Below are 22,500 nucleotides of genomic sequence, written 5' to 3'. Positions count from 1 at the left end.
TTCTTTCAATTGTTTTAGCCAGTGCAGCAGCACCTGAGTCACTGATGTTATTGCCATTCAAATCCAACTCTGTCAGCGTTGAATTTCTTTCAATTGCATTAGCCAGTGCAGCAGCACCTGAGTCACTGATGTTATTGCCATTCAAATCCAACTCTGTCAGCGTTGAATTTCTTTCAATTGCATTAGCCAGTGCAGCAGCACCTGAGTCACCGATGTTATTGCCATACAAATGCAACTGTTTTAGCGTTGAATTTCTTTCAATTGCATTAGCCAGTGCAGCAGCACCTGAGTCACCGATGTTATTGCCATACAAATGCAACTGTTTTAGCGTTGAATTTCTTTCAATTGCATTAGCCAGTGCAGCAGCACCTGAGTCACCGATGTTATTGCCATACAAATTCAAATATGTTAGCCTTGAATTTCTTTCAATTGCATTAGCCAATGCAGCAGCACCCGATTTACCAATGTTATTGTCACTCAAAGCACACACTGTCAGCGTTGAATTTCTTTCAATTGCATTAGCCAGTGCAGCAGCACCCGATTCACCGATGTTATTGCCACACAAATTCAACCACATCAGCGTTAAATTTCTTTCAATTGCATTAGCCAGTGCAGCAGCACCCGATTCACCAATGTCATTGCCATTCAACGCCAACCCTGTCAGCCTTGAATTTCTTTCAATTGCATTAGCCAGTGCAGAAGCACCTGTGTCACCGATGTTATTGCCATACAAATTCAACTGTGTTAGCGTTGAATTTCTTTCAATTGCATTAGCCAATGCAGCAGCACCCGATTTACCAATGTTATTGTCACTCAAATCCAACTCTGTCAGCCTTGAATTTCTTTCAATTGTTTTAGCCAGTGCAGCAGCACCTGAGTCACCGATGTTATTGCCATTCAAATTCAATTCTGTCAGCGTTGAATTTCTTTCAATTGCATTAGCCAGTGCAGCAGCACCTGAGTCACCGATGTTATTGCCATACAAATTCAAATATGTTAGCGTTGAATTTCTTTTAATTGCATTAGCCAGTGCAGCAGCACCTGAGTCACCGATGTTATTGCCATACAAATTCAAATATGTTAGCGTTGAATTTCTTTTAATTGCATTAGCCAATGCAGCAGCACCCGATTTACCAATGTTATTATCACTCAAAGCCAACCCTGTCAGCGTTGAATTTCTTTCAATTGCATTAGCCAGTGCAGCAGCACCCGATTCACCGATGTTATTGCCACACAAATTCAACCATATCAGCGTTAAATTTCTTTCAATTGCATTAGCCAGTGCAGCAGCACCCGATTCACCAATGTCATTGCCATTCAACTCCAACCCTGTCAGCGTTGAATTTCTTTCAATTGCATTAGCCAGTGCAGCAGCACCTGTGTCACCGATGTTATTGCCATACAAATTTAACTGTGTTAGCGTTGAATTTCTTTCAATTGCATTAGCCAGTGCAGCAGCACCCGATTTACCAATGTTATTGTCACTCAAATCCAACCCTGTCAGCGTAGAATTTCTTTCAATTGTTTTAGCCAGTGCAGCAGCACCCGATTCACCAATGTCATTGCCATTCAACTCCAACCGTGTCAGCGTTGAATTTCTTTCAATTGCATTAGCCAGTGCAGCAGCACCTGTGTCACCGATGTTATTGCCATACAAATTTAACTGTGTTAGCGTTGAATTTCTTTCAATTGCATTAGCCAGTGCAGCAGCACCCGATTTACCAATGTTATTGTCACTCAAATCCAACCCTGTCAGCGTTGAATTTCTTTCAATTGTTTTAGCCAGTGCAGCAGCACCTGAGTCACCGATGTTATTGCCATTCAAATGCAACTCTGTCAGCGTTGAATTTCTTTCAATTGCATTAGCCAGTGCAGCAGCACCTGAGTCACCGATGTTATTGCCATTCAAATCCAAGTCTGTCAGCGTTAAATTTCTTTCAATTGCATTAGCCAGTGCAGCAGCACCTGAGTCACCGATGTCATTGCCACTAAAATACAACCCTGTCAGCGTTGAATTTCTTTCAATTGCATTAGCCAGTGCAGCAGCACCCGAGTCACCGATGTTATTGCCATTCAAATCCAAGTCTGTCAGCGTTGAATTTCTTTCAATTGCATTAGCCAGTGCAGTAGCACCTGAATCACCGATGTCATTGCCACTAAAATACAACCCTGTCAGCGTTGAATTTCTTTCAATTGCATTAGCCAGTGCAACAGCACCTGATTCACCAACGTCATTGCCATTCATATCCAACTCTGTCAGCGTTGAATTTCTTTCAATTGCATTAGCCAGTGCAGCTGCACCTGAGTCACCGATGTTATTGCCATACAAATTCAACCATGTCAGCGTTGAATTTCTTTCAATTGCATTAGCCAGTGCAGCAGCACCCGATTTACTGATGTTATTGCCATACAAATTTAACTCTGTCAGCGTTGAATTTCTTTTCATTGCTTTAGCCAATGCAACAGCACCCGAGTCACCCAAGTTATTTCCAAACAAATTCAAATTTGTCAGGGTTTGATTTCTTTCTATTTCTTTAGCCAGAGCAGCAGCAGCACCTGAGCTACCCATGTTATTGCCAGACAAATCCAACTCTGTCTCTAAAGAAAAACAGAAGCAATTTTTATGAAGCCAAACATTTTAATTAATGTTTATTCCCTATTATTTAAGTGTTCATCTTATTTTAGGGTTTTAAATTCTGAACCCTACTACTCAATAAACCGTATTGTTAAACACATACTGTATCTACAGCCTTGTAGAATCATAAGTCAAGAAGCTATTCAGCAAATTGAGACACCTTTCACTTCCCCAATCATCTCCTTGGTGCAGTCTTCAATAATGAGATAGACATTGGCTTTTTATTGGTTTGTTTGACCTTATAGAGCGGTTTTCAATTGAGTGTCGAAAGTAATTAACAAAGTGCTTTGGTTTTTCATCACTTCACTCAGTGATTGGTTCAAATTTTTTGCGCGCCATTTTTTCGACTAATCAGAACCAATCGTCGCTTGTGCGTGCATATTTTCCCGCGCTTTGTGTCGGCTACATGTAATTACTTCGAGTGTTGATTGGTTTACTGGATTGTCTTCGTCCTTTTTCATTGGCCAAAGTAATTACTTTGGTTTTGGTTTTACGACACTTGATTAAAAATCGCTCTAGAGCAGTTTTCAATTGAGTGTCGTAAAACTAATACCAAAGTGCTTACTTCAACCAATCACAGCAGATGCAAATAGCACAATGAACCAATTCAAATTCGTAGTAATTCCGAGTAACTTGCTTAAAGCGCGGAACAAGCACGATTGGTTTTGGTTTTTCTTTTCTTTGGTTGATAAACTGGCGTGAGATTTCTAAACAAATCACTTAGCGTAGCAATTGCAATTACGTAATTACTTTCGTCAGTCATTTGAAAACTGCTCTATTGACTTTTTCCAGCTTGTTAACCGCTTGACCGCTAAGCTCGTGGTGGTTAACTTAGTTAAATTACATTTAACCAAATTTATGAACTTGTATATCAATTTCCAACTCATTGATTTAATGGCGCCTTGAGGCTGCCAAAACGTTGGAAGTTGAACTTTTTATTGGTAGCTTTTACATGTCTATTATTATTATTATTAATATTATTATTATTATTATTATTATTATTATTATTACTGTAGGAACCCTTGGTGATAAAACCAGAAAACAAAAATGCCACCTGCACGATTATCGTCACAATCTTGACATATGGCGTTGGGATCAGTTACTGTTGTTAACCTTCCATCCTCTGTATGAGGACTCCTATTGATGTCTGTCTATTAAGTGAGAAGAAGAAAATAAAGGCAAGATCAATAAAAATGTTACAGGATAATCATTTTAAATTACAGCACCCAGCTGGTGGATTGGGGCATTAATAATAACAACAACAACTATAATAATAACAACAACAACAACAACAACAACAATAATAATAATAATAATAGCTTTGCAACTCTGCAATTCACAACTTGCATAGAGTTGCAAAGAATTGTTTGAATTGGTCAAGGCTTACATTGGTACTCACCCATACTTGCCCTGGCTGAACTGTACTTCCTGTTGAATTAAAGCAGACATTAACATTTTATTATTTTGGGATTAATATGTTCATTTTGGTTATAAAAACTGCAGTATACAGTCCACTTAAACAACTACAGGTTGACAACCTCATGAAATAGACTTGGATCGTGCTTCGCAGATCTTTCGTACAGAGATAGGTTGATAAAACTTGACTTGATTCCTGTTTCCTATTGGTTTGAATATCTAGATTTGGTCTTTTTTTATAAATGCCGTAACGGTTTATTTAACCTCGACATCCTTAAGTATGTTACTCCATATAGTAAGTCCAGAGTAACTAGGAACTCCTTTATCAGTATTGATTATAAGCCGAACTTAACTAAAACCTCAACCTTCAGGGATTCTTACTTTAATAGGATTATACTTCTCTGGAACTCATTGCCTTTTAATACTAAGGAAAGTACTACTCTTTCATCCTTTAAAACGAAAGTTCGTTCGCATTACAAGTCACTTCTTCATTCAGCTTTTGATCCTGACCGAATAAGAACTTTTAAAACTATTTGCTCTAAATGCAGATCTGTTACCCCGGCAACAGTCTGTTGTCGATAAATTATTATTAGTATTATTGTTTTATTTGTATTATGTGTCACATTATTTGTGAGTTATGTATCTGTTCGTATATTGAATCACATATGTTTATGTAAGTATGGGGCATGTTCATATGGACTTCGAGTCTTTTCATGCTCTGTTGAAGCTATTAAATAAAATAAAATAAATAAAAAAATAAAATCATGGAGGGCACCCAAACAAGAATAGGGTGGAATAGGTACTGAATATAGTTTTAGGTAAAGATACAGTACACCTTATTTAATGTCAAAAGTCCCTTTACCTCCTACAGGGTATTCTCCCAGGAAACTGACAGTGCACTCATTTTACCCCCCTCTTCCCAGTGCTCGGTTTTAAGGATATCTAAAGCTACCTGAAGCTACACAGAATGGAAAAACGTCGATTAGCAAGGATGTAAGGTCACTAGGGATCGAACTTGGGGCCTCTCCCACAGAAGGCCGTGCACTTAAATCAACTGTGCAATTATTACCCCTCCTGTTAGGGAACAGTAGGAACCCTTAATGACAAAACCAAAAACCAAAAATACCACCTGAATGATCAAGGTCACAATCTTGAGGTATATCTTGAGATATGGTGTTGTGATCAGATGGTGTTGTTAAACTGCCATCCTCTCTAAGAGACATTCCACTGTAGTATGACTATTAAGTGAGAAGAAGGAAATAAATGCAAAATCAAATCAAAATGTTGCAAGGTAATCCTTTGAAATTGATAAGGTACCGTAAAAGTCCAGGTATAAGCTGGACCTGTAGATAAGCCAATTTGGAAGCTCAAATTTTGAAAAAAATAAAGGGGACAAAAAAGGTCTGAAGTTCCGATGAAGCTTTATGGACCACAGGCGCCCCAAGATCAGTATGAGCATGAACGACAAAAATATAAGGATTTGTATGCAGTCATGCCGGGAGACCCACGGGAATAAAGAAATTTGCGGTTGACAAACTACGGTCTGCCACCCCGGTAAGGGTCAGTTTGTTATTAACGGTCGAAGTGGTGGCCACTCTTGTGATAAAGAACCGCCTTCGAAAGCTGTTTTGTCGCAATATTCACCGCCTGATGTTGCTTGCAGGACTGCTATCACGTTGATGGTGGGTTGAGATGAAAGTTTATGTCAATTGATTGTGATGTGGAATTGCGACCGTGGGAACATTTTATCCAGGAATATTTGACTCAAATTGGTGGCCCCTGAGAAGGCTCCTTCAGCCTTGGGATTTTATCATGACCGTTGACAACCCAGAAATTGAAAAATGGCTCAAATTGCGTCGTATCTGGAAAATAACCACACAGGAAGGAAGCTATCCACAATGGCAATAAGTTTAGGCTTTTAATTGAGGATTTTTATCAGGATTCCCATAAAAATCTTTATATTTTTGTCGGCCATGCTCACACTGAGCTTGGAACTTATATAGCACATTTTTCATGCCGAAGGTGATCAAATGCGCTTTACAATTTGATAAAATGATTTAAAAAAAATGAAATTCACAAGCAGTTAAGATTGAAAATAAATAAATGAATAAATAATAATAATAATAATTACAAAGTAAACAATATATATTTGACAAATTAAAATATATAAGATTTACAAATTAAAAGCTTGTTTGAAAAGATATGATTTGAGGTGGCACTTAAAACTTGAGAGTGAGTCAAGGCTAGACATTCTACATGGCAGATTGTTCCAGAGCTTCGGGGCTGCATAACAAAATGCTCTTCCTCCAACTGTTGAGAGGATCTTGCCACTAGGAATCTCAAGCATAATTATTTGGCTGGATCTGAGCAAATATCTAGTTGATGATTTTCGACTGATCAATTTACAGATTTAATCAGGTGCCATACTGTGAACAGCTTTTAAGGTAAAGAGCAGACTTTTGAATTCAATGAGGTACTTAATAGGAAGTCAGTGAAGATGATGTAAGACTGGTGTGATATGGCTGAACTTCGGTTGCTTGAAAATTAGTCTTGCAGCTGCATTCTGAACTCTTTGTGTCTGATCAATTTGTGCCTGTGGCAGTCCATATCATATCATATATACAACATATCTTTATTTACCCTCGGATTTTTTAGAGTAGCTTTGTGTAGCTAATATCTCCGAGCATTTACCCTCCCAACCATGATACGTCACAGAAGACAGACCACAACACCGGGAACTACATGCCCTACTCTTTGCGACAAGTGTGCGGGTTCTTTTACGGCCCACAGGATTATAAACATTGAAGGGTTGTGAGACGGGACCTCCGGCTTATCGTCCTTATCCGAGAAGACTAGAGAGTCTAACCATTTGCAGATTTCTGCTCAGTTATTTAAAGACCCTGAGTGTTGGTCCGGCCGGAGTTGAACTCACGACCTCCCGCGTGACAGCCTGGTCCTCAACCAACTTAGCCACCGGTGCGCGGAGTGAGCTGTTGCGGTAATGTAATCGGCTTGACACAAACACATGAATTAAGGTCTCCATGGAGTTACGCGAAAATGTTTTCTTATTCGCTTAATGTCATGATGATAATAGAATGATGTATTACAAATTTGGTTTATATGTGAGTTCATCGACGGCTTGTCATCAATAAAAACACCGAGATTCTTCACAACTGACGATCTCATAACAACAGAGTTGCCCACGGTAATCGAAGGAATACTAAATTTAGATAACTGTTGTCGGGTTCCTATGATAAGAAATTCAATTTTTTCATCATCGAGAAGGAGTTTGTCGTGTTCCATCCATAAGCGTATGTCCTTTATACAATTTTGCATGCCAATTATAGAGTCTTGTTGGCTAGACAACTCCCTGGGGGTGTCTTGACAGACTTCGGAAGCTACTAGATCACTGCAGAAAGAGTCCAAGTCATTTGATGTAATATTCCTGTAAACTCGTTCCTTCAATATGATTTTCGGTTTAGTTGCTCTTAGCGTAGTTAATACAGATAAAAGATCTGAGAAAAGATGAACCGTGACAGACGAGCCGCAGATGATGGAATTTGATTGACGGGTGATAATTAAGTCATTTGTGTACCCAAGTTCATGTGTTGGTTGAGTAACATGCTGACAAAGACCCATTGAATCTAACACGTCTAATAGTCTCGTTGCGTCGGGATTAGTTGAGTCATCAACAAGAACGTTGAAATCGCCAGTAATAACTAATGGCTCAGTTGAGACTATTTTTTTTACAATTAATTTATTTTTATTGAATACATAACAGAAGTTTACACTACACTTGAAAACCAAGATACATATAGAAAAGAAAAAGAAAACAAATACAACTTTTAATCTGACATACAAGCTAAAACAGGATGTAATAGGCAGCTAATCTCATACTGACATGCACGAGAACTGAGTGATCAATCAAGAGGGCGAATAAAGTAAATTGAATTATGTAAATTTCTCAACCTTGTATTTAATATTAATCTTAACAAATTCAGACAAAATAATCGAGCTCTCTTTAGCTTGTTTGAATAGAACTATACAAAAGTATAGTTAAACTTTCTCACAGCCCCATGCCCAGCAAGGCTTTGCTTGAGCAAGCCAAACACGATTTCTTCAGGTTCTGGATTAAAACTAGTATTGTTTGTGGCATTAAACCACCTCACCACTTGACAAGTAAAAGACAAGGTGAATTGGCAGTCAAGAAAAGTGTGGTCTATGGAATCTGATTCACCGCAATACAAGCAGTCACTTTCACTTTTAATTCCAAATCTTTCCAATTCCTTTTTGGTCATTACAATTCGGTGAAGTTTAAATTTAAATTCTCTTAGCGTAGTTTCCTTAAATGTTCTATATGACATCTTTAAAGCCCCATTTACACGAGCAATTTTTCCTTGACAAGTTTTCCTTGACAAGGAAAAATTGCTCGTGTAGATGGGGAATAGTGGACAAATTTTCCTTGTCAAGGAAAATCTGGCATGCTAGCTTTTCCTTGACAAGGAAAAATTGTCAAGTCTGAAATTTGCTCGTGTAGATGGACAACAAGGAAAATGTGACAAGGAAAACTTGTTATATTCTTCATTTACACTACCAAGAAAAACTTGTCAAGGAAAACTTGTCAAGGAAAACTTGCTAGTGTGTACAGTCGGCAAGTTTTCCTTGACAAGTGGACTTGTCAAGGAAAAATTGCTCGTGTAAATGGGGCTTAAATATTCTCCCCATGAGGCACTATCAATTGGACGTATTTTATTCCAACGCTGTAAGCCAGCTGGAGTTGACTGGTGTAGTATAAAAATCTTGACATTTTAATTTCCCTAAATTTAACACTATGTTCTCATCTAGCATAAAAGATAAGGCCCCTTGGACAAAACCCTCCACTGCCGTATTATCCATCTCTCCCACTTTTTTAGACATAAAGCTTGGTACTACTCAAGAAAATTTGATTTACAGTTATAATTGGAAAGAAATTCCTGAAAAGTAAGATGTCGGCCTGATTCATGAAGTAGATTTTGAACTGAAACAACACTTTCAGAAAACCACTCCTTAAGAAAAAAAGGTTTACCATCTATTAGAATATCCTGGTTGTTAAACAGGAGATGTTCTTTACTATAATTATAATTATAAAGAGATTTAAGTTCAGAGAAGAAAGAAAGAAAGAGCACTCCTATAAAATTTTGGTACGCCTACTAAGTATTTTGTACGGTATTTGCACCTTAACAGAAAGCGAGATAATTAAAGTTTCCAGGTAATCTGCAAAGTCAGCAAAAAGGGTGCTTATGGTGGCAGGGTGGGAAGGCGAATAGGGTGGGCGGTAAAGGATAACAAGTCGAAATTTAAACGTGCCAGATGAAACTATGAGTCCTAAATATTCAAATGAACGAAGTTCCTTTGGTGCAATGTTTTGAACATTCAAATTTCCTCTGAATAAAAGTGCAGTTCCTTCCCCGCGACGATTATTTCGCAAATGTTTGATACGCTTGAAACCAGTAGTTGTAATTTCTGCCCTGTGAGCATCATCATTTTCGCTGAGCCATGTTTCTATGATATAATCAACAATCTCGGCAGACTTGTTTTTAATTGATTGAACGTTCATAATACAAAGGTGAAGCGAAAGCTGGCTCGGAGTGTATATCTCAGAACATCTTTAGGTTGCAGAGATATTGATGCAATTGAGAGGGTTGTGGCCAAGTTGACATTGATAATGAAGATGGTTTATATGGGCATACCTTACATTGTTGATACACACTGGAACAGTCGTTGAACGCGAAGCGTTGACAATCCTGGATGTTTCGGTCCGGTTCGACGTAGCATTACCATACTGGTGTCCCAGGGATGTCAAGAAGGGTCCTGGATTAGTTTCGATGTTTAATTCTGCACCAGTGTTTGAATAGCGAAATTTCGAATGCAGGTACTTTTGCTTACATCGGTAAGGATTGTAAACCTTTGTAGAGTTGAAACCAAGATGGCAGACACTTCTGTCAACATTTGAAGTCATTGAACAGACTTTGATATATTGTGGTGTCATGCCGTATATTGCCTCATTTCTGTGTTGCTGACTTGCCATTTTGCAGTAGAGACAATCTGCTATGACCAGCAAATAATGTAAAAAACAGAACCAACAGCAACTTAAACATGGAGCTCGAGTTTACACGCCCATCCTCCATGATGCTATCTACCACACATCGGAATCGTCATTATTGCTATCTCCAAAGAGATTGTGATAGCTTTCCAGGTCAATTTCTAATTGTTCCATCTCGAAACCCTCAGCATAGAGCAAGTGTACATCATCATCATCATCATCGATGCCAGCAAATGGATCAGAAACAGAGTCGTCGTCATAATCCCACATTTGGTCATCTTCTGTGTCATTCAAGACATTCGTTAGGCAGCACTTGCAAAACGACTTCTTGATAAGCTCGTTTGGGATGTCCTCCCAGGCCTCGTGAATCCACCGGCAGATCTGATCCAATTTCACCTTGTGAATACGGCTGGTAGCAGTAAAGGTGTATTGGCCAGGCAGCATTCACTCCTGCCACTTCTTCCTCATACGATCTGTAAAGGGCTTGTCGATTGCAACATCCAGGGCCGGACTGTAACATACTTGTCATCCCTCCATGCTGAGGATCGGTGGTGACAAGTGTGCTTTAAAGTGCCCCTAACCCCAAAATGATTTTTTCGCTAAAATGAATCTTTGCACCTGTTCGAAACGCATTGCGGCAATTTTTTCCTTTTTCTAACAAATTCTGCCATTTTATAGGCTTCGAAAGTTGCGAAAATCCAAGCATCTTCAGTTCACGACCGAGTCAGAAGGGGAATGGGTCTATTCCTGATGTGACGTCACAATCTACTTTGCATGCATGTTTACAAAGAGTTAATGCAATGTAAATCAATTTGTGACATCACATCAGGAATAGACCCACTCCCCTTCTGACTCGGTCGTGAACAAAAGATGCTTGGATTTTCGCAACTTTCGAAGCCTATAAAATGGCAGAATTTGTTAGAAAAAGGAAAAAATTGCCGCAATGCGTTTCGAACAAGTGCAAAGATTCATTTTAGCGAAAAAAACATTTTGGGGTTAGGGGCACTTTAAAAGAATCCCACACTAACATAGACTTCTTTCTGGTCAGACCGCCAACCTTGCTCCAGATGGTCCTCAGCCAGTCCTGCACCAGTCCTTGGTCCATCCAGCCCTTCTCCTGACACCTGACGAGAACCCCTTTCGGGAAGTTCATGTTCTTTGGAAGTCTACATCTACATCTACATTCATAACTTGCAAGATCCTGAATATGGACATTTTGCAGGTGACATATAAAATAAGATAAAATAAATAAATAAATCTAAATAAATAAGTAAATAAACATTATGAAAAAAGACAGTACATGAATATAAATAATTAAAATCAGTTCCCTCATTCATTAGGGCGGAGCCCAGAGCTCTTTTAAAACAGTGAATTGAGTTCGATTGTATAATGTCCGCATGCAGACGGTTCCAATCTCTAATCGTTCTGGGCCAAAAGCTGAACTTGTACCCATCACATGCTGCCTGAAGTGGAGTAAACTTAAGTGGATGGGAGGGGCGGGTCCGTTGGATTTGCTGATGTTGGACATAGGTCGGAACAGTAATTTCAGCTTCGCCGTTAAGTGTTTTGTAGAGCATGCATAGCCTTGCAATTCGCCTCCTGTGCTGTAGCGTTGGCCACTGTAAACTGTGCAACACAGCCCTCCTCTCTTGAGTAGGTCTTCGTCACAAAATGAGCAGCCCGTCTCTGGACTTGCTCTAACATGTCTATTTGGTATTTTCTGTAGAGCTTCCATGATGCACAAGCATATTCTAATGAGGATCTAACCAGTGAGATATACACCTGATCCTTGATTCTCCCAGCGCAAGAGTGAAGATTTCTTTTGATGACTCCTAGCGTCTTATTGGCTTTGTTCTTTACATTTAAAACATGCACTTTCCAATTAAGAGTTTCTTTGATGGTAATCCCTAGGTATGCCTGGTGGTCCACCACCTCAAGAATCTGAACCAGCATGGTTTATTGGTAGGCAATGGGGTTTTTTGATCGGTGAATATGCAGCACGTAGCACTTAGAGGGATGGAAATCCATTTCCCAGATTTGAGAACGAACCACGAGTTGGTCCAGGTCACCCTGTGAACTTTGTGCATCAACTTGGCTGTGTATTATTGCATACCGGAGGGTGTCGTCAGCAAATGATTTCAAGTGTGATGAGATCTTGCTTCCCATGTCATTTACATACAGTAGGAAGCATAGGGGTCCAAGAACCGTTCCCTGGGGGACTCCTGATAGAACTTTAGCTTCAGTACTGTAAACAGCCCTCAAGGGCTGGGTTCTATTTACTAGCCACGCTTGCAGACAACCCAGAGTTTGACCACGAATACCATAATAGTAGAGCTTGAGGAGCAAGCGCTTGTGTGCAACACTATCAAATGCTTTTGAGAAGTCTAATATCAACAGGTCTGTTTGGGTCCTGTAGTTAAGTGATCGGGTAGGTGCTTCTGGGCATTTATTAGTTGAGTCACTCATGATCGATGCTGCCTAACACCATGCTGGTAATCAACTAAGATGTTGTGCTCTTGCAGGTGAGCCATGATATTGTGAAATATAACGTGCTCCAGGATTTTTCAAGGGATTGACGTTAATGACACTGGGTGATAGTTTGCTACATCCCGCTTAGATCCCTTCTTGTATATTGCTGTTATGTTTGTAGTTACCGAGTTCCTGGGGACGGTGCCAGTATCAATTGATTGTTGGAATACAAAAGTCAAAAACGGAGCTACAGCTGGTGCAGCCTCTTTCAGTATGCGCGCATGGATGAGATCAGGGCCAGTTGCTTTGGATGGGATGATTCTCTCAAGGAGTTTTATAACACCAACATGGTCGATAGCAATGTCTGGCACATCAGGGAATTCACTCTGCCCTACTGTTGGTAATATAGGGTTCTCATTGGTAAAAACTCTTGTATACTGTGCATTTAGCACCTCTGCCTTCAACTTAGGGTTATCTGTTATGTCTACTCCATTTGATTTCAGGATGGGTATACCAATCGAGTCTTTGCGTTTGGCTTTAACATACTGCCAGAAACGCTGGGTGGTGGCAGGCTTCTCATTGTTTGATGTATTGTCAATATTATGCTCAGTTTCAAAATCAAAAAGATTATTTATATATCCCTGGTGAGCCTTCCTCATCTCCTTCTGTACCAGTTTGAATTTACTCCAGTCCTGCTCACTTTTGCTTCGACGAGCTGTGTTGTAACGTCTGCGTTTTTGACGAATGAGTTGCTTAATGTGATTGTTTAGCCAAGAAACAGATTTTTTCATTTTGAGGGATTTCTGAGCAATAAACTGGTTAGCAGCATTAAACAGTGTACTTTAAAAATAATTCCAATTTTCCTCAACTGGCTTAAGGACAGGCTCTGAATGAGAAAACTTCTCTAAGATGTTCTTGCAATTCTGTCATATTAGCTTTCTTATAGAGGTAGACAGACCTGGGTGCATTTATTGTTGGGGAAGTCCTTAGGTTGATGTCGCATGTTACTGCACTATGGTCACTCATGCCAGGTAAAACAAAGGTTCCATTAACCAGATCAGGGCGAGTGGTGAATACAAGATCTAAGATGTTGTTCTGGCGGGTTGGCTCACAAACCATTAATTTTGTGTAAGATTAAAGTCGTCTACAATCTCCGACATTTTTTCATTGATAACCTTTGCATAATTTTATTGTGGCCTTGATCTTACAGAGCTGTTCTCCCAGTTAATATCTAGGAGGTTGAAGTCACCATCAAGAAGTACATGACTGCCACCAATTCCAGCCAGTTGCCTGAGGTTGCACATTGAAAGTTTTAGCTGTTCCATGATATCAACAGTAGAGCCAGGCTGGCGTTAAAAATATCCAAACAAATTTCCCATTCGAGTGTGAAAGCTTAGTCCATACAATCGCGCAATCTGCTGGTGACAAGCGTTTTACTGAGATGATGTTACTGTGGAGTGCGATTAAGACCTCACCTTTGCCGGAGACCATGGTCCCGATCCTTACGGTTTGGCAGGGGTTAAGACATGCAGGTGGAAATATTTCGCTGCTGTTAATTGATCCACCAAGGTGAGATTCACAGCCTGGGATGACATCAGGTTTAAAGGTCTCCATAAACTGGTGAAGTTGTAAACGCTTGTTATGACTAATAAGACTGACGAAGATCATTATACACACCCGTATTTGATATGCCTGTGATGCGAGAGGTCCGGCAAGCTCTCAGGTGGTTGAATTGAGCTTACATCAGAACAGTTGTCTGGCAAGCTCTTAAACGTTTGAATTGGACTTTCATCAGGACAGCTGTCATGAGGAGGGGTCTGGACCTGTGGTTGAGTGACTATCTGAAGAGGTCTGCTTCCTATGCCTACGAGGCGAGTCAAAGTACAAGTGTCTCGGTGCCTAATGTGGTGTAGAAGTTAATTCAGAAGTAATTAATTCGCTTATGGGAGAAAAACGATTTGGAGAATCGATAAGATCAAATGATTCAAGCAAAGAGCTAGAAAAAATGGGCAGGCCACAGGTGTCAGAAACCCAGATACAAGATGAATTTGCCAGTGCTTCGTAGGCAAGTACATCCATCTTCATGCCGCGAGTATGATACCAAGTATCACACGTGTCACACTGAATTCCTCTTTGGTTGGATTTCACTGGTTTGGTGCATATCCCACAGGGGGAATCAGAAAGGACCTGGATTTAGTTGTACATCACCGCACATTAGCAAAAGCGACAGGAAAATTTGCACCCGAAGCTTGCGTTTGGGAGAGCTGTGTAGAGTATTTATGACCTTCGTTCCACGAGGACCTTAAATTCGATTTAGAGCGCTTACAGACACGTGAAACGGCCATCTGAGAGGATCAATTTTATCAGGGCCGCTTGTGGATAAGTTGTTAAGGTAAACGGGATTTTCATAGGGATCTGCAGTCAAGCAATGCGAAAGGAAAACGATAAAAAGAACAGCATTTAGCGGAGCCAGAAAACTCAAGTTCGCCACAGTGGCGGATCCATACCGGTTTCCACAGTTTTACGGAAATCGCTCAGAAACACGTGAAAAGGGACTTTGGAGAGTTAAAGAGGCAGCTGTGTCATGGATTGTTACAGTATAAATCTGGAAAGCAAAGGCGACCTGTTTACCCATAGCAAACAACAATTAATGGCTAAATTTTAGCTCGCAGAAACCATTCTTAAGTGTTTTTTATTATGCGTAGCCAAGTTAAAATGAATCCCAACTTGAAAACATCGGGTCGACGTTTTCACGTTCTCCCCTTGCGTCCTAGATGAACTCCGCAGTAACTTAGTGCGGCTCATTTTTCTTTTAAATTTAATCGATTTTTATCACACTGTGGTGATCCAGAAGCAATTTAAGAATGAAAAAGTCACTGAAAATTGATTTAGCAAATTTATAGTCAAATTCGCAGGACACTATCCTTTTACCATAAAAATCCCGGGTGAGATCGAATGCCCTCGGACCCCCCTATAAACTTTTTCGTTGTTTTGGAAACCGGTCGTTATTTATCCTGGATCCGCCCCTGCGCCATATTCAAGAGCCGATGATCATTCAGTAACAGGAAATACAGAAGATGATGATGGAATCGGAATAGTGTCTTTTGTTTGAAGACAACAAAAAGGTGGATGCCACGACCTGCCTCCGAGACAAGTATGACAGTAAACCTGTCCTTTTCGTGGCCCGTTGTTAAAATTGACACATTCTGATACAGTGGAATTTGTCACGATATCAAAAGTAAGTAGTGTTTGGTCTGCGTTTCCAGTGTATTTAATGACAAAGTGCTAGAACGTAACAAGTTCTTTTCGTAATCCCGGGTGAGCTTTTGGGCAATTGTAGTTTTTCGTCGTATGGAAAAACCATTGCGTTCTATAAAAACATAGCACCAGCATTTAGAAGATTTAAATGATTCTTTGGCAATGCCCAACTTCTGCGCGACTGACTTTGCTTTGAGGCAGATGACATTTGTTGAAACACCGATACCACCCAGTCGTTTCTCACTTATCCACGCTGCAAGTTCTTTTTCAATGTCCGTAAAGGCTACAGGACGAAAACTTTGCGCTCGCTTGTTTCGTGTAGTTTTTGACAAAAGTCCACGTTGTGCTTTCCATCCGCGCACGCACCTTTCATCTACCGTAAATCGTTTACCGGCAGCACGGTTTCCATGGATAACAGCATATGCAAGTACACGCAATTTAAAAGTAGCAGTGTACGAAGCTCTGGGAGAACCCCTTCCTGATATGATTGACAATTGTCTAATGCTTAACTTTGTTGGCAAGCACTACTTTTATAGACTCGGTAGGATTAAACATGACAATTGCTGATTGGTCAAAACAAAACAAGACAGTAGCAACGGCATAGCATCTGTAGTGATCTGTGTTTCCTTGATCCTGATTTTCATGATATTGCGAGGTTAAAGAACAGATTCAACCAAAAAAAGACAAACCACAACAATATGCGATACATAAGCTTCAAGATCAACCAACGATATCTCCAAAAACGCAAATTAGGAATTTTAAGACTCAATTTTTATGTACGAAAATGTAAGATGACACGATCGTTTGATTATTGACAAACAGGTAACTTAGCAACGACTGGAGATGCACTTCATTGTGATTGGATATATCTGATCTTGGGACTGGGTCGAGTAAACTATAGAAAGCTTTATGCATGGTTTTTATCATTGTAGTTCTGTTCAAACATGGAGGGGTTTACTTCCGATTCCGCTGTCCTGGGATACCACGTCTATAAGTATGTGTGGAGCAGGAGAGACACTTCATGCAGATCAAGACTTTAATAATCCAATGGATAAATTTGCCGTGAAGGTGATTAAAAACAATGAAACGGTCGGCCACTTGCCTCAAGAGTACTCTAAAATATCTTGGCATTTCTTTCACATGGCAGAAAGATATGCGTTTAAGTCATTGGCCGCAGGAGTCATAGCAAACAGCTTTGTGGAGGAATGGAGATTCCCTGTAGGTTGGTGTTCAGTTGTTCGAGTAACGCGAAAATTAATTGCTTGAAAGAACTCTTGGCGAACAAGAATCGCAAATGAACGCTTCAAGATAAAAATGGCTCCTTTAGGAGCCACCACTCATGAAAAAGGCAGTGATCAACAACTACTTGCTTTCAGTTTGTTATATGTTTATTCAGTGACATCTTGAGAAGTTTTAATGAATGTTAATTAAGCCTTGGAAAAGTCCAACTACGGATGTTTCCGTAGATAAGCCGCACCCCCGATTTTTCAATTGAATTTTGAGAAAAAAGGTGCGTCTTATACATGAACTTTTATGGTACCCAGCTGGTGGATTGCAGGATTTAATTAGCTTTGCAACTCAACGCTAGAGTTGCAATGACTTGTGTTTGAATCGCAATACATTAGTACTCACCCCTACTTGCCCTTGCTGAACTGTGCTTTCTGTTGAATAAGCAGACAAACGCTTTTATTATTTTGGAATTAATGTGTTTGTTTTGATTATATTACAAGTCCACTCAAATAACCACAGGTTGACAACCTTATAAAATAGACTTGGATCATAAAAGTCCAATGAGAGAGCACCCAAACGCCTGGCAAAAATAGGATTGAAATCTGTTCACAAAGAAATGCAAGTCTACTGGACCAAAAAAATTGCACTGACATTTGTTATAAGCCTATCAAATGAACAGTTATGTTCTGACATCAGCAGCACAAGTCACATCTGTCGAGGTGGTAGTTGAAGGTAATTTGCTTTCAGACTAAAACTGAGCTTAACAGCTTTCTACTTTCTACAGTATTTAGGTCCTTGAATTTCGTGTTCTAGTCTCACATCCAGTAGAGGCACATTCACTGCAAATTTATGCATTCACCTGGCTGGGTTTCCATAGGAGACTGACCATTAACATTGTTCATCTGAAGATGAAAACAATGGAATTAGTTGTTTATTCAGTAAAATGTGCATTCCCAACAAAACTAAAAACCTGTGTTAATATAAAAGAAGGAACGTCTTTTTGAGGATAATTAAGGCATGTAGACTCTGATGTTTGAGTATAGAACACAAGGCCACTCTAATCTTATACACATAGTGTAGCAACTATACAGAACCCACAAATGTTTGCCATAACCTCTATTTCCAATATGCTAGAAATAATGACTTTCAAGTGTTCATTTTTTCTGTTAGTTGTACTACTCTGGTTTCGAGAAATTAAAAAGTTCCATTTCACAGACCCAACGGTTCAAAACTCCTGTCCAGTGTCTTCTTCATTGGGTAATTCAAACGTATTTTCGCTAGTTGGTCAGCATTTTATATGCTGACCAACCAGCCGAAAAAGGAAAGGGTGTGCCAATAATAGTAATTTTAATTACTCTAATGTTAAAACATCCTTACCTTTTAATACGCCATTTGCATGAGAGCATTATTTACTACCAAGACCTGACTATTTTGAGTCTTTTCTACAGTCAGGCAAATTTAAACAATAATAATTGTTTCTTTGCTCCCAGGAGGGAAGAAAAATCTGAATAACAAAGCATTTTGACAAAGCATTCTGGTCTCAGTAGTAAAATGATGTCATCAAGCACACGGCCTGTTAGGTGCAAATAGCTGTCAGGTAAAATGATGCCATCATGACAGATCAAAGGCACAGGAGTGGCAATGAGGTGTCAACTCAAGCCTGCATACAAGCAACACACATGGTACATTTACCACCAGCTGGGGGTGATAATTCTAGAATACTCAATTCGTAAGTATAGTGAAATTGGCAAACATGCTCTGAAAAAGAGGAGTCCTCCTTTTTGCAAAGAAAAATTGCCTTTTGATGCTCTCTCAAATGTGTACCAAACTGATGTTTGTTCTGTCCGATATAATTAACGTCACAGTGATCTTTGCACAGGATAGAGTAAACTGTATTGTGTTGAGACCCCAAGGAAGTGTCTCTCCCAAGTCTCTTTTCTACAATTTTAAAAGCACCATCAACAGGAATTTTGGTGAAGAGGGAAATTACGGACGATGAAATTTATTAGAGTGGGGGTAAATTCCTCATATTCTTTTGAAGGTACGCCATGGTGGGATAGGCAGCTAGTACAAGTAAGGTGTCCTCTATGAAGCCTATGAGTCACCGAATGTTGTCCTCAGGGCACTCATCTGCTTCTAAAATGCAGATTCACAAAATCCAGAAAATGGGCTTATGTGACATGAAAGCCATCGTGTTCACAAATCATGTGCCAGACAGACTGAATTGAGGTAGAATTCTTAACTACTGAGGTACATGACAGTACAGGGCAGTTGTTAGCGATTTGCGCATTTTCTGGATTTTGTGAATCTGCATTTTAGAAGCAGATGAGTGCCCTGAGGACAACTTTCGGTGACTCATAGGCTTCATAGAGGACACCTTACTTGTACTAGCTGCCTATCCCACCATGGCGTTCCAGAAATGTTACTTTCTATAAAACAGTTTGACACTAGGTTGATGGAACTCTCTCCATCATATGAGAAGCTGCTAGCAGTCTCTTTTTCCATGAAGTGGTTTCAGTGAGGAAAGGTGCACAATAATTATTTTGATCCAGTGGCAAAGTATATAGAACAAGTTTTGTTTCCAGTTCTTGAAAATGGTGATCTAGTTTTTGAAAAGGCTCCACTACTTCAGATCTGTGTGAGGGCTAGCCATAGTGTCAAAAGTTGTCAGTAACTGCTGAGGGAGACATGCTTACACGACAAAGATCAAAGCATTCACTTGCTGACGAAAGTGGCTGATGACTTGGACTTGGGTCAACATGAGAACAAAATTGATGGTGTAGGTCTGAAACTGCTGTCACCACACCAGAAGGAGAAACTACCAGTGATCAAAAATATGAAAGGTTTGTAACAAAACAGGCTTTAAAATGGACTGATGATGAGCCACACGCAAACAGGAAAGAATGTATCCATGGAGAGGAAAACAATGAGTGCAAAGTAAAATTGCGGTGCATGTTAAGAAACGTAGTTAACTAAAGAACAACTGGCCGGTCAAAGTGCAGTTCTTCATTTGAGAAACTATGTATATACTATGTATTACCAGTGAACGAATTTCATCCCTAAAGGGCTGCAGCGTGCTGTCCAAATCTGAACTGTCTGGATCTCTATCTGAAGCAAGGGTATAGAAATTCATATTATATCAGATCCATTCTGAAATACCCTGACATAACTGTTATTACATAGTCACATTAAACGTTACATAGCAAATGACTAATTTCACCTTTTTTTTTTTCACATTTTGATATTAACTTTTGCAAAGAGATAACACTGGTCCAGTAAAACTGTGACAAACTATTTTTTGTAATTCACTCAGTTTCACAAACATTGGCACTGCTCTCCATTTTCACATTCAATTTCATGTCAGATAGCAAATTAGATCACCTTGTTGACAACCTCTTAGCCCATTATACCTGAAACTGAATTTTTTGTGAGATTGGCATGCTTCCTGCAAAACTTCAGAAATTTCTTACTTTCATTTTGTCACTGAAATAGAGTGCACAGCCTTTTACTGAATTTGCAAAAAATATTATCCATTTTGGCATGTGCACGTTGCCAACCAAGACAAGCGTACAACAAATTATTATTTATGATAATTCTTCAACGTTATAATTTTGACCACCTTTCGTGGGGGTTCTCCAGAAAAAAAAAATTGTTCAGGATGTTTTCAGCAAAACCCTCGCATTCACAGTAAGAAAACGGGCGTGTTACAGTCATGTTCCTGCACAAAGCTCTCTTCAATTAAAAAAATAGGGAAAGAGAGGATCAAATGCAGACACCCAAAGGCAAGGAGATACTTGTGAATGATACGAAATCACTTGCCAGGGGTAAGTTAGGTTTTGTGTCCAAGAGTACTGAGTAAAATTGTGAGCCAATTTCCAAACCACAACTTCCTACACTATATCAGGTTCGATGAGACTTCTTATGCAATATACAGTTTTGGTAAGTGATAATATATGGCTATAAGACGCACCCCAAGTTCAAAACAAATTTAAGGCTAAAAGTTGAATTTTCCTTCAGTTGAAAAAAACACGCTGCGTCTTATAGCCGAGAAAATACATTATTTAATGCAGTACAAGCCGTGGTAAAGGTCAAAATTCGCCAACTCTGTTCCCTTTAGGTCATGGCATTTGTTTCAGCTTCACACCCAGGGATTTTTATCATTTTCTAACACAGATTTCATATTGACGAAATGATTTCAATCGCCCGGAGAAATTCAAAAAGTGTGGCAACTAAACGAAAAAATTAATGCTAATTATTTGAGATGAACCCACTTGCCACAAGTCACGCCTTGAGGGATTACCACACCTCTTTCATTCACTAAACCTTCTTTTCGTAATAACTTACCGCATTCCAAGATTTTGTTTCCATTTTTTGGAAAGAAAGTTAGCTTGAATCAATGAATAACTTTAATTTGACTGTATAAAACCAAATTTGTGAAAAAGTAGCCCTGAAAAGTTTTGAAGTATAATTATGCTGCAACATGTGATTGATATTTCTGTCAAGTGACATGTCAGAACATTGAGTCACACTCCCGCCAATGCAGGCATGTACTACTCTGCAGTGCATTATGCGAACAAGGGCTGCTACATTTAAGGTGAAGGTACACCTTGTTTGACGTCAGTAGTTCCTTTACCCTCAAGAGACAGGGTATTCTCTATTGCATGTACAAATGATACAAAGCATCTTCGTGATTCTGATAAAGGATTACGATTTAATCAAGAATGGCAATAGCAAGATGAATTTATCAAAAATGCTTTGTCTATTCAATTTCAACTTTTTACTAACGTTAACACAATAAATCACACATACATACAACCTGCATTTAGCAAAGGCACAAGCACAAATATATTCATCCCTAAAACTTCTCTCTTAATGCGCCGATCAACTTCAACATCCCCTCCCCCCCGGGCATTTGAACTTTTGAAGATTGGATCGTTCCCGCCCCCTCGGGCCAAAATGGTGTTCAAATGCCCTATCCCACCGTCGGATTTGTCTGTCATACCCTACCAAAGAACAATCGTCGTCGGCTCCTCCCGTCTTTAATAAAGACCTTTTGAAGATCTTTTTTGTAAGCCGTTCACAAATGCTACATCTGTTCCTTTAAACTCTCCCATCTTGTCCAAACACATGTTTTATAGCTGTTAGGGACTTCGGCACCCGTAAAAAAAATCATTTGAAACCTGACAATTCTGGTTCTGGTTCTGGTTCACCCCACCCAGGCATTGGTCAAATTCCCCACTCTCCAGGCACAGAAGATAGTAAAATGCCCAGGGTTTGCCCTGGAGGGGGGGGGGGGGGGGGTTTCGATTTGATCGGCGCATAATTGTTGATCGAATGAAGCAATTGAAAAGATCGCTCGTCTGCAAGTTTTGTGTTAATTTGTCAAGTTGCGTCAACCAAGGCAACCGCC

At 39.7% G+C, this 22,500-nt stretch overlaps 1 protein-coding gene across 1 annotated transcript in view; it reads right to left on the bottom strand.

Annotated features, from left to right (window-relative positions):
• Positions 1-22,500, bottom strand: part of LOC138001803 (protein NLRC5-like) — a 67,210-nt gene that overhangs the window by 807 nt on the left and 43,903 nt on the right. The window contains exons 11-17 of the mRNA XM_068848164.1: positions 20,131-20,198; positions 17,950-17,992; positions 17,493-17,521; positions 5,181-5,289; positions 4,035-4,063; positions 3,690-3,786; positions 1-2,598 (exon numbers count right to left, since the gene is read on the bottom strand). The exon at positions 1-2,598 is cut by the window's left edge and continues 807 nt beyond it. Of these exons, the coding sequence (XP_068704265.1) occupies positions 1-2,598; positions 3,690-3,786; positions 4,035-4,063; positions 5,181-5,289; positions 17,493-17,521; positions 17,950-17,992; positions 20,131-20,198 (2,973 nt within the window). The remainder of the gene's footprint in view (positions 2,599-3,689; positions 3,787-4,034; positions 4,064-5,180; positions 5,290-17,492; positions 17,522-17,949; positions 17,993-20,130; positions 20,199-22,500) is intronic.

This window comes from Montipora foliosa, chromosome 1 (genome assembly GCF_036669935.1).
Source record: "Montipora foliosa isolate CH-2021 chromosome 1, ASM3666993v2, whole genome shotgun sequence".
Classification (NCBI taxonomy): domain Eukaryota; kingdom Metazoa; phylum Cnidaria; class Anthozoa; order Scleractinia; family Acroporidae; genus Montipora; species Montipora foliosa.
This window is presented reverse-complemented; position numbering and strand designations above follow the sequence as displayed.